Source organism: Lagopus leucura, unplaced genomic scaffold (genome assembly GCF_019238085.1).
Source record: "Lagopus leucura isolate 7727_CA_CO unplaced genomic scaffold, USGS_WTPT01 Super-Scaffold_806, whole genome shotgun sequence".
NCBI classification, from domain to species: Eukaryota; Metazoa; Chordata; class Aves; order Galliformes; family Phasianidae; genus Lagopus; species Lagopus leucura.
In genome coordinates, this window is record NW_024962260.1 from 3,474,588 (window position 1) to 3,487,264 (window position 12,677).

At 39.3% G+C, this 12,677-nt stretch overlaps 1 protein-coding gene across 5 annotated transcripts in view; it reads left to right on the forward strand.

The window, feature by feature from the left end:
• HECTD4 (HECT domain E3 ubiquitin protein ligase 4) overlaps positions 1–12,677 on the forward strand; it is a 66,468-nt gene that overhangs the window by 22,483 nt on the left and 31,308 nt on the right. For 4 of the 5 annotated variants that reach the window (XM_042865922.1, XM_042865924.1, XM_042865923.1 and 1 more), the window contains exons 14-30: positions 956–1,026; positions 1,666–1,771; positions 2,335–2,455; positions 2,873–3,001; positions 4,115–4,239; positions 4,907–5,060; positions 5,321–5,421; positions 6,380–6,578; positions 7,891–8,010; positions 9,198–9,302; positions 9,896–10,059; positions 10,396–10,629; positions 10,858–11,050; positions 11,211–11,315; positions 11,400–11,488; positions 11,987–12,162; positions 12,411–12,546. In XM_042865922.1, coding sequence (XP_042721856.1) covers positions 956–1,026; positions 1,666–1,771; positions 2,335–2,455; positions 2,873–3,001; positions 4,115–4,239; positions 4,907–5,060; positions 5,321–5,421; positions 6,380–6,578; positions 7,891–8,010; positions 9,198–9,302; positions 9,896–10,059; positions 10,396–10,629; positions 10,858–11,050; positions 11,211–11,315; positions 11,400–11,488; positions 11,987–12,162; positions 12,411–12,546 — 2,328 coding nt within the window. Of the gene's footprint in view, positions 1–955; positions 1,027–1,665; positions 1,772–2,334; positions 2,456–2,872; positions 3,002–4,114; positions 4,240–4,906; positions 5,061–5,320; positions 5,422–6,379; positions 6,579–7,863; positions 8,011–9,197; positions 9,303–9,895; positions 10,060–10,395; positions 10,630–10,857; positions 11,051–11,210; positions 11,316–11,399; positions 11,489–11,986; positions 12,163–12,410; positions 12,547–12,677 lie in introns of all 5 variants that reach the window. The other variant, XM_042865921.1, reaches the window with a different exon arrangement.

The window sequence follows — 12,677 nt, forward strand, 5'->3', positions numbered from 1 at the left end:
AATGGTGTTTCAAATGTCTTAAGCACAAATGTAATCTGCTTTCAAGTGGGAAATGCTCCAAAGGTTGAGGAGAACAATATCTTCTGACCATCAACCTGTGTTTTTTCTTTCTCTTGGTGTGTGTGTGTGCTATCCTCCAATGACTTGTAAAAAATCAGAGATGGGGGGAGTAGGTAATATCTTTTTCTTTTTTTCCTCCTGCCTCTGACTGGGATTCAGACATCAATAGAACCCTCAAACCTAGTTTGCAACGTATGGTAACTTTTCCTGGTGTTTGAATCACATCATCAACGTGAGCCACAGGTAGAAAGGCTAGGAAGGTCACACTAAACTTTCTCTCAGTGTAAACAACATACCAGATGTAGTGGAAATGCTAAGTCACAGAGTGAAACAGTGATTGAGCACCTGGTGGGAAGGCAGGGCCAACCCAGGGGAGCTCAGGTGAATGCAGTGTACCTGAGTGACCAGCAGGGGTGGTGCCAGGATGCACCTGTTCCCAGCCCTTATTTGGGGGTTGGCAGTGGAGATGAGGGTATCTCCTGTTGAGATTCCTACACACCTGAGGCCCTTCAAATGTAAGCAGCTCTTTTTTTTTTCCATTTCTGTATCTCTGGCTGCTGCATTTGGGCTCATTTTCATTTGCTGTAGCCAAAGGCTTTGCCACCCTGCTATTACCAAACCGTTACAGCATTACACTGGAGAAATGATTAGTAGGGGAATGGAGGGGTGTTCTGGAAGGAAAGAATTCTGTGTTATATTTTCAACAGTTCAGACAGTCTCAAAATACTGTAGTGACTGTGATCTTCATTGCTTTCTATGTTGAAAGAAACTATTGCCTGGTAATTGTAAATGGTGCATCAGGAACTAAGCCAGAAATCTGTTCTGCTTTTTCACAAGTCCATTGAGATTTTGTTCTTACGTATGTTAAGTAATGCTTTTTTTTTTTTTTCTTTAGCTCTGGTTTAAATATCCTGTATCCTGGAGAAGCAGAAATCAATAATTTGTTGAAACTGGTCTTAACTGAAGGTGAGAATCTTTAATTGACACGTGAGAGTTTGTATTTCTAATTGAAAATAAAATACAAAAACACTTCTCAACCTTTTGAGGGAGATCAGTTCAGAATACGGAGTACTGGTGTGTTTTGAACCCAGGCTCTTCTAGGAAATTACAGAATGCTTCAGTTTCTGAAGCTGCCTTCTGAATGGCTGTGTGTGCAAAAGAAAATTTGTCTCACTTGAGCAGCTGCTTGAAGTTTAAGGGGTTTAAATCTGTTGTCTGCCAGTGTTAATGATTTTTTTTTCTGGTCTGGCTGATGGTTTAGAACCATTCAGAAGCTTGTTACCTGGCAGTTACACAATGACCAGAAGTAATTTTAGTCCTCATTAGAAGAGATATTAATCTTTCTACTTTGAGCATGAAATAGAAGCCTGTCCCAAAAGCAGCTGATGCATGGTAATTTATTACTTCATAGCAGTGTGTTCAGGTGTTACAGTCATTGGAATTTAAAACAGTGCTGTGTGCACAGTGAGTTTTAGGTTCATAATATCAACAGCCGCTGGGGTTGCAGTGTAAATGTAACCTTTACTGAGAAGTAAGATTCCTGAGGAAATAAACCAACGTTTTATGGAGTTTATTGTTGCAAAATATTGTTGCATTCTGTTTTAGGAGAGAGAAATAGTGGTCTGTCTCAACTTCGCGATGTCATCCTGACAAATCTAGCAGAGCAGCTTCAGAACAACAGATTTGGGAGTGAAGATGATGATCATTATAGGTAAAATAAAACAATGTGCTTGCATTTCCCTGGCTCATCGTGTTGTATGTTTCTGTTATTTGCTCTAGGTAAGCTTGGATGAAATTCTGCTAGTTACTTGTTATTTCTAGTAGCAGTGGGACTTGAAATATCTCTGTGTGGTTAGGATTAGAGCCAAAGAGGGAGGCTGGTTTGGGGCTTTAGGGGAAACCAGAGAATACTGTGCATGAACTTGAGTTTGGATACTTTGATGCTTACCATGCAAATGGTAACTGTAGGTGATAGTTCTTTATTGCAATTCTGTGGCACTGCTCTCTGTATCTCTGTTAGGTTACTTTTCAGCAGTAAAACTACCTGTTCAAAGTTGGGAGGAGTCTGTTGTTGTTAAATGTTCTGGTTTGCTTGGTTTGCTTTGTCTCTGAATCTCAAATGGAACAGATTCTTGTTTTGGTGTGATTTTATGAGAGAGCTTTGACAGACATTTGATGTGGGCTGTAAAAAAAAAAACAAAAAAAAAACAACAAAAAAACAACCCACTAATTAGATTGTTAACTTTTTTTTTGCATCTTTCCTGCATTTTAAAGACTAAATGATGAGCTGTTGCACTACATTCTCAAGATTGTTGTCCGAGAATCTTGTGTCTTAATCACCAAGTGCCAAACTGTATCTAAAGATGATTTTCAAAGGCTTCTTTCAACTGTGCCTGTAAGTAAAATGTATTTTGATCAAGTTGCCCTTGGCTTCTTTTCCTCCTTAAATCCATCATCTTTACTGAATATATCGAGGTGTGATTTTTGTGGCTGTGCATCTTAACAAATACAGCAAAAGAAAATCTTTTATGCGATGCATTAACAATTTCTCCTGACGAAGTAAATCAAACAGTGTATGCTAACAGCTAGAATAGGTTTATAAGTGGATATGTCTTCCCACTGCTTTGATAGCTATCTCAGTCTAAAGGAAGTTTGTCTATCATTAGAACTTCATGACAACATGGAAACAAACTCCTTTTTGCTTGTCCTTCTCCTGTGCTTTTTTCTTTTATACTTGTAAGTAAAAGGATTGCCTGAATCAAGTTTGATTTAAGTGTTTAGATAATGTGAAGTGTACTTATTTATGTTAAAGGCTGCATCTTCATGCTTGCGGTATCTGATGGCTGTGCAGAACCACCTCCTCAGTAACACTATTTTGATTAAACCTGATGAGAACGATGACAGTGACAGCTCCTTACAGGGAGAGACATTGAAGGTACAGGTAAACACCAAGTTTTATTCCAGCATGGCTCTCTACAGTCAGTGTTCCTCTGACTCCTCTTGTTTCTGCAGTGCATTCTCTTGAAGCTGTTTTGAAAGTTCTTTTCCTCTCAGTATAGTTATATTGCTATGGATTTCTCTTTTCCCTGTTCTCCAGCTGAAATGTCTCAACTTCAGTCTTGTAATGTTAGTGAGAGCAAATGCTTCCCCAAATGTGTGTCATGAGGATAAAAATGTATTGTCATAGACATATTCCAGTCAGTGGCTGGGGATTGTTTCTGAATGTATTGCCCTCCCCCTTTTCTCCATATCATCTAGATGGTACCATAAAAAGTACTTTTCAGATTTACATAGAAAGGGATTTTCTCATTTACCTTACCAAGCATCTGGATTTTTGTAGTTCTAACTACAAAGCGTGTGTGTGACCATCTTTGTCTCCATGTAAGCCATCATTGGTCATGTGAAATGGCATAAATAGCATTAGAACAAGGTTTGTTAAAATGTTACGTCATGTTACTGCTGGAATAGTCTTGAATGAACTCACAGTAGCTGTGTTTGTCCTGGTGTGCAGCCTGCCTTATAGCTTTTATAAAGCAATACTTCCTCTATAGTAGCATTGACTTCTGAGTTTCTGATACTGCTTGTTAAGCTGGCTTTGTCTGCTTCTCTTTGAGACTTTGTGTGCTTGTAATCCACAGCAGGTGAAAGTTATTTGTTCAGGCTCATTGAGTAAATGCTAAATACTGTAGTACATCTCCTGTCTCGCCATTCACCGTGTTCTCGCTGTTCAGTTTCTCTCTCTGCAGTGATCCTCATACCTGCTAGGACATTCTGTCACCAGTGCTGTACCTTGGCTGGCTAACAGCTCTCTCCTGTGCTGGACTTGGGGATTCCTTTCCTCTAGAAACTGGATGTGCATCCTGTAATATGCACCTAGTTTCTCCCAGCACTTTGGGGCTTAGCATTAATCAAATTTAAGTCTTGGATGAATCTGCTGCTGCGGGCCTGCCAGGTCACATTATCATTATTTTTATTTGGAAATCCATCGTTTTTTCAGTTGCTGCTTTTTTCTGTTCTCTAAGAATTTAAGTATCTTAACTCTCTTTGTACCCAGGAGCTGAAGACCAGCATTTTGTCTCTTGCTACACAAATTCTGACGGGCTGTGATGAAGTCTTAGAAATGCTGCAGCAAGTCACTACAGCACTAATAAACAGTGATATTGCTGACAGAGAACAAAGGTAAGGCAAGTAAATGTGAAAACAGTGAGTAGTTGCTTCCTGCAGCTTATTGTGCGAGCACAACTAGCACTTCTTATTCTGTATGCCATAACTTCAGATTTGAATGTGTAGGAACTGTTTGTTAATATAGCATTTGCTCAGCACTTATTGTTTAAAGAATTTAGAGTCAGGCTCTCCATGACAGAACTACTAGCACTAATAATCAACATAATGATAGAAACTATTCAAACTGATCAGTTTTCAGTCAGTGGCAGTGGTATTTAAGAGTGGGATAACCGAAAACAATCTGATTTCTCAGCTGGCAGCATCCTCAGAAGCTGTGTGTGCTAGGAAGCTGTCATACATACTGACCAAATGTAGCTGTGTTGATGGGGCTTTCATCCCACCCAAAGGGAAGCTTATCGTTTTCTGAGTAATTATTAAACTCTTGATTTACTGTCCTCTGCTTTGTTGCTTAGTAGTTGACATCAAAATTGGGATGCTGACACTTTGGAGGAATTGTAATGTCGTCAAGGCTCTCATCGAGTTAGGTTTTTTAAATACAGTGTAAATGTTTTCTGATTCCTTCATCACTTGCTGCCTGTTAAAAGTTAAACAGATTGCTTGGAATAGTAGTGATTCTATATGTTATGAAGTAGTTTTTATTATGTGACCTTGATTATTTCAGATTAAAAGGCCTGGAACAAATTACAAAAGCTACTATGCTTGGTCATCTGCTTCCTGTCCTCCTGACATCTCTGATGCATCCAAATTTGCAAACTCTAACCATGGCTGATGCCTTGATGCCTCAGCTGGTGCAGCTGGTTCTCTATACAAGTCAGGTATGGCCTTTGTGTCAGCAGTTGTCTACATGGTACAAAAGATGTTGCATGCATGTTCTAAGGCTGTAGGTTTTTGTCAACTTTCTGCAGGATGTGATGCACAGATTACGATTAAAGAACTGCTCTGCTGAAAGCTGATGTACCAAGTAATCATTAATTGCCTTTAAGAATATACAATGTAATTCTTAATAAGCTCCAGTCACAAGATCTTAGTGATTGGCTACTTGCATGTTCCTAACATCCTATGTTTTGTCCTGCAGACTGCACTGCTGCTTAAAACTCAGTCTCCAGTTTTCTCAGAACTGAACAGTTCTCCCAGTGGTGTGTCAGAACAGAAAGGGAAATTGTTACATGATGAGAGGTGATTTCACATTTGAGTCTTTTTCATGGGATAACCCATAAACTGTAATGTTCACTTGACTGTCACTGTGGGATAAATCTTAAAATGGTGGTCTGAAAGGAAATACCAGTCCATCAGTTCTGCAATGCTCCATAGGGCTGACTGGAAAATATAGAAGCCTTTACAAAACAAAAGTGGTGCATTCTAAAATTGCCTTGCATATAGAATTCAATGGTTGATCTCTTCAGGATGTTTGCACGGTGTCTGGTTTGTTGTTGTTTTTTTTCCCTCAAGCATTAGGAGTTAATTCCAAATGCTGCTCCTAGAATAGATTAGGTTAAAGGATGACCATCATGAGAAGATGGCTCATGAGGTGCAGTATTGAGGCAGTATGGCTTAGGGATGAAGTGGTTTAATTTATAGTGAGAAATGTAACAGTTCTAATTTCTGCATTAAATTCTGGTCCGAACTCAAAGCTATACTGTTTTTGCTTAGGACAGAAAGATTCAGCTAAATTGAATAAAATATGCTTATGTCTATTTGCAGTACTACAGAACGTGTGGTATCAACATGAGATAATGTACAATATTCTGCATGAAAACTCCAAAGTTTTCTTCCCCTCCTCCAAATTCCAGCCTTCAGTGAAGCACAAAGTATATTTTGTAGCAGTATAAGCAACCTTGCTGGTCCAGAGGGATTTTTATTTAGTCTTGACAATCATATATTAGAATCTCTATATAGTTTTGTTTGCTTATTGTTTATGCTTTCTGATATCTAAATTAAGTGTACCAGAGGGAAAAGCTCAGATGTGATGAGTTGGAGTTATTGAAGTTATTTCTAGTGTAGACAGTTCATGCTGTTTAAATTCAGCACGTTCTCTGTATCAATACAGAGAGGTGTTTTCAAATACTGTGTGGTTTGAATATATGGCACAAACCCACGTGTGAATTCTAGGACTGATTTCTCACTGTTATTTCAGAATGCTGGAGGAGAAAGAAGAGCCAGGTTTTCTTACAGGCCTGAAGATCCCTGCTCCTTGGGCTGCCGGGAAGACTGTAGAAACAGTTCATCCTGTCAGGGATAACTATAAATTTAAGGAAACTGTGCACATACCAGGAGCCCGCTGTTTGTATCTTAGATTTGACAACAGATGTTCTTCACAGTATGATTACGATAAGGTAAGCCCATGCCAACTCAAATTCTCTTTGTGTGTATTGCTGTCAGCAGCACTGTTTTCATCTTTTCTGCCCCTCAGCTTTCTGGGCGTTTTACTGCCAGTGGTCAGGATAGCAAAGGAGGTTTTTATTGGCAGAAGATGAACGTATGCTGTAATGTCACAGTCTGCTTGCTTTTATGTTCTGAAGTACAGGGATGCTGAGGGGTTATTTCTTATATTGCACAAATGTGAATAACTTTTCAAAGGAGTTCTTGAGTTTCATCTTAGCACAGAGAAGACTAGATTTAAGTGTTATATAATGTAAAAACATTAACGTGAAGAGATACTGAGATGGAAGATAAATGATTCCTGTTTCATTTCTATTATTCTTGTAGAAACAAAAAGCGTGTGCCCAATTCCTCTGGTGTTGGTTCAGAACACAGTAACCAATGGTTGTAGATTAGCAGCGAGAGTTTTCTTCTAAGCATTAGATTCTGTTTATGACAAATATTCACCACAGATGTCAGGAATGGTAGTAATTAGATACTGAGGGATGTACTCCAGAGGCACAGGCCTTTTTTCCCTTTCATAACCATTTCATGATGGCTCAGATTCTCAGGGTGCCTTCTTATTCTTGTTGTTCAGTTTTCCTTACTAAAATTTAAATTAGCTGCCTACTTTGTAGATCTGTACAGTTTACTAAAATTGGGCAGACCTGGAATAGTTACTTTTTCTGGTGATAAATGGCTTGTTTACATGAATTAATGTGTCTTCAACTTCAAGAAAGTTGATGGCACTGTTCATTTTTTTTTTCCTTAAGTAATCAGAGATACTTGTGCAGCTTTCTGATTGTTGCCCTGTATTCCTCAGTATTGCAGATGAATATCCTGCAATATTGACACTCGCCACTGTTGCTCATGACTGGTTGAGTTCCTCCAGAAAACTTTGGGCCTCATCATGTTCCCAGTGAAGTGGCTGATGAAACACCAACTTTAATGGGAGCAGGATCAGTCCCTTTGTTTTAAGAGAGGCAGTATGTTCTGGTTGGCTCAGCGCGAGGACTGGAAGTTAGGATTTCTCCTGGTTGTGCTGCTGACTCGCAGTGTGACCTTGGGGACAAGTCACTCAACTTCCTCTCTGCCTCAGTTTCCCCATCTGTAAAATGGGGATAATAATACTTGCCAACTCCCCTCACAAGGCTGTTGTGAGGATTTGTTAATGTAGATAAAGCGCTTTGAAAATAAGAAGCGCGGTGTAAGTGCTAAGTATTATTATTATTATTAGATTTTCTTGTTTTTCTCTTACAGTCTAACAGTGTATTTTATGTTTTGAAGTTGGTGATCTATGCTGGTCCTAACACAAACAGTAGGAAGGTTGCTGAGTATGGAGGCAATACACTGGGATATGGCAGCCGTAGTGTCTTAGGAACTGGTTGGCCGAAGGACTTAGTAAAGGTACAGTATTACAATCCACAATATTCCACATAGAAAAATCCTCTTTGGGAATCATGTCAACACTGTTTTAACCCTTGTAGCAATGAAGTCCAAGCTTTTAAGTGTTACGATTTTCCATGATCAGAGCTCTTCTTAAGTGGGCTGCTATTTCCAAGGACGTATCCGTAAACTTGTCCACCTGTTGTGTGTGATGCTTCTCTTTGAGCTTATCTGTTTTACTTACTGCGTCTTACTGGAACTCGTTAGAGGTGGCTTCCAGTCCTGCAACCTCTGGCACTGCTGTTCTCATGCGTACGTCTGCATGGGTTGAATTCTGGCCCGGTCTGAGGCAGTGCATGTTTTCTTAGGATTGCTATTTTCTCAGTTTTTGTTTTTTAGGTTTTGGGTCACCTTTAACAAGTGGCAAACATAACAACTTTCCAACCGTTTGTGTTGGGTTTTAAAATTACATCAGATACTTTTTGCTGTAAAAGTTGATTAAAAAAAATGCCTCATGCTTGTCAAAACTTCAGTATTTCAAGAGTTTTGTAGTACGTTCCCTCATACTGTATGCCACGTGTTGGTTCTTTTCTTCTTTGTGCTCCTGTGTTGTCCCATGTGAGAACTGAGCTTATATACCTAACCAAATAGAATTGCCCAAAGAAGAACATGAAGTGATGATCTGGAATGCCATCCCAGACAGTTGTTCGTAACAATGGGATTTTGGTGAATTTTCAGGCCTTGATTCTTTGTGATATTCTTTTGGCAAAATCTTCTACTAATGCCTTGACATTCTGCTCCTTGAGGAGCTTGGTCGTCTTCCCACCTTGCATGACTTTTGCAGGCAAATGACAAAAGCATTTCGATGAAAAATGAGGCTGCGTAACGCGAACTGACCCGATAAATTCTTCTTGTGATTCTCCAACAACTTTTCTTTGTTGCTGTACTATGCTTAGCCAACGGCAAAGTTAAAATCACATTGTCCACTAAAAGGTGCTCTTACAGAAAGGAAATCTATTTCTTAAATCTGAGTATGCAATTGGAGATCAAAGAAATGCCTAAATAATGTTCATTAAAAACATTAATCCGTAAAATAAGCCACTTTTATGAAAAGCTTGTTTGTTTGCCTCAATTCTTAATTAAATCTCTTGTTTGTGTTTGTTCTTTTTTTTTTTTTTTTCCTTCCTCCTCCCCTTCAAAATTTTAAGGTGGAAGGAGATACAGTCACCTTCTCCTTTGAAATGAGGAGTGGTCGTGAGCACAACACTCCAGACAAAGCTATGTGGGGCTTTGCTTGCACTGTTCGAGCACAGGTACTCAAACATGACAGGTTCAGCTTAAATCTATCTTCTGTTACGTACTTGAGATCAAATAGAAATGTACTTAAAACTGAGGTTAAATGTTAAAATTCAGAACAGTAATAGCTTATTTTGGACACGTGTTTAGGTGTGTAGGATCTAAGTTTTAGCATCCTTAACTCGAGGTGCCCTTTGGCATGTAGCATTCCTAATGTTTTATGAAGACAGTTATCACCAAATGTGTCTCGTGTCATTGGAGCTGGCTGGGATGAAGTCACATTAGCATCCACTGCTGTTTATAGATGAGAATTTCTCTACAGAAATGATTATAATGATACCAGGCTGTAAAGGAGAGTGGGGGGAACTTGAATCCTGCTGCTGAGGAGTGAGGACTAGGCCTGTGTGATGAGAGAGAGTCGGGCCAAGGACTGACTGAACCAAAACCACCTTCGCTGTTTTTTCATTTGTTGTTTTGAGTTATTCTTAATACATTGCTTTTGATCATGGGAGCGTTTTTTCAGTACCTCTCTCCATAAGAGATACTGCTTTGAAATACGCGAGGGAGGGACTTTGTGGGGTGGTGCAACTCATCGCTGTTCCTACTGCAGGAGTCTTCAGAGGACGTGTCAGGAGGCCTGCCCTTCTTAGTTGACCTGGCACTTGGCCTTTCTGTGTTAGCTTGTTCTATGCTTCGGATTTTATACAATGGGCCAGAAATTACCAAAGATGAAGAAACCTGCCAAGAGCTTCTGAGATCTAAACTATTACAAAGGTAAACAGGCAAAAATTTCATCTGACGTTGTGTTTTCTGAAGGCAGATTTTGTAGTTGTGCTCAAATCCCATGTTTAAGGTGTGATGCAGAGTTTGTTCAGTGATTCCGTGTTGCTCAAAACGGAGGAAATATTCTGTAGAACAGAGGTTTCCTGTAGAGTAAGGAGAGGAGAACTGGGACGTGTGGCTTTTATTGAACCTAGTGTTGTGAAACAAAGCTGTGTATAAATCCTTGTAATGTTTTTTCCTCTAACACTTCTTTCTGAATGAGGAGGGAGGTTTTGAGGGGAAAAAAAACAGAACCCACATCCTTTTCTTGTTGACTTGTGTTTTCAGGTGCCAATGGCAGGTGGAAGCTAACGGTGTAATATCTCCAGCCCTTACACCAAGTCCTTCTCCACTGCCTCTTACTATAGATGAGGACAGAGAATTTACCTATCCTTCTGATGTGCTAGTGCCTCCCATTGGACACTATTTTGATCTGCCTAGGATTAGGCTGCCTCCAGGAATCATGATTAAACTCAGGGAAATTTCTGGACGTGCTCGGCCTCAATTTAGACCTAGCATAAAGTAAGTAGTCATTGCTTTATTTTTTTAACTTGGTTTTTGTTTGAGAAGTTTGGTACCAAAGTACTTATTAAGAAAACAACAAAAAACTGCCTGTCAGCTTGGTGGTGTGCATCTGATGTGCTGTACATACCTGTCTGTCATTGCAGTGCCTAGCAAGCTGTCAGTGTGAGTTGTCCAAGTTTGTCTGTTATTTTTGCTTAATCAGCTTGGCTTTGCTTCTAACCCTAGGGAAGTGATTCAGCCCGAAGTAATGGAGGAGATGGTAGTTTCATGTGTGATTAAACATCTGAATTTGGTGGATGCACTCCAGTCCCTGATAAACTTCCAGTATCAGGAAGAGCATGCAGAAGAATATGATTTACTTTGTAAAATTATGGGAGAGACTTTTAAGAAGCTAAATGCCATGGAGAGACAATTACAGGTACAAAACTATAAAATAAAAGGGTTTTTTAGTTTGTTTGAGAATAACGATGTATTAGGAACATGTTAGAAATCTAAAAATGCAGGAAGTAGGTTTTTTTCTTCATAGAGCCCTTGTATTCCTTAAGAGTAGGCATCTGCAGTGTTTTTTATTTCTTCAGAGCGTGGCTGAGCTGGAGCAGAAGTGGCAGAGTGAGGTCGATGACGCCATGCATGGGAAGCTGGAGAACAACGCTCCCTTCTTCTATGATTATCACTTCAATGAGGTAAAGCATTGTGGCTGCTGTGTGTGCTCGTGCTTCTTACTGCTCTCTCAATACACATTCATCCTTTTCCTTCACTTTGATTAGAGCAAGATGAAAGAACTGGAACTTCTGTGTTCTATGAAGGAAGTTTCTTTTGATGGAAGTGATCTTGAGAATGTGGTCCTGGCATTGAGGTTGGTAGCTGGATGCTGAGCACACTGCATTTTAAGTCGTGAAGTTTCTGTGAGTTCTGTAAGGAACTGTGTGGGGTTGAAGTTTGCATTTGTGCATAAAATGCTTAATGAGGTTGGCCTTTACATCTCAGCACGCCCTCTGACACTTATGGCTGCTTTTTCACACCGTTTTTAAATGTTCTCAAAACAATTACTAGGTTCATTGAATGGCTTGGAAACTTAAAGGGGAAAAGCAATCTTGGGAAACGAAAACATTCAAATGAACTTCCAAATACAAATATAAATGCAAATACTTTTGATTTTCCTGCCTAAACATATTAATATTAGTCTCTATAGCTGTGAATACTGATGTAACAAATTGTTTAATTATTACCTTTTTCCTGCTTTGTAGGCATAAATAATATTGTGTCGCTGTCTTTAAAATATTTCTTCTTGTAGTATTTCAGAAGGCATTACAATGTAATGGAGTAATTCTGTTTTCCTTTATCACAATCTCAGGGAGAAGTTCTTTCAAGAGGTGAATTCACTGATACAGAGGACTTACCACCCCCTAGCAAAAACAAAAGCATTAGTTAAAAGCTTGATGAACAGGGCAGAGCTGTTGCTGCATGTCACTATTGCAGCCCAGTCTGGTATCACAAGAAGTATATCTGGAACCCCTGCAGAGACTCCAGGTAAATCTCTCACTACTGGTATTGTACTTCTGTCTTATTTTCCTCTGTCTCGAAGACGTAATTTATTCCTCTTCTTCTCTTCCCTCAAAACTGAACGTGTTTACTTTTTCAAATTAAATCAGCTTTTCTACAGTAAATTAAGTTGAGCTTTTGTTTTCTTCATTGTTGCTATAATGATTTTCAAAAGCAGTTTGTAAATAACCTACTACACCAGGAGTAATGTGCTTTCGTGTTCTGTAATATTGCAGCCTGTAAGTCTGCATCTGAAACTAAAGTGATATCTCACGCGGTGCGCCAGCCCGTCTTCCTTCGCAGTATGTCAGCACCATCTGACTTAGAAATGATTGGTAATGAAGATATCGAGTTTGCTCGATCAAGTCAAAGGTACACAAGGCTTTATTCAACTAAGCTGCTTCACAATAACATGGCTTGTGTTGGTAAAAACTTATTATTATGAACTTTGCAAGCATATCACTTGTTTTTTTTTTTTTAAATGGTGTTGACTATCTGTTCTC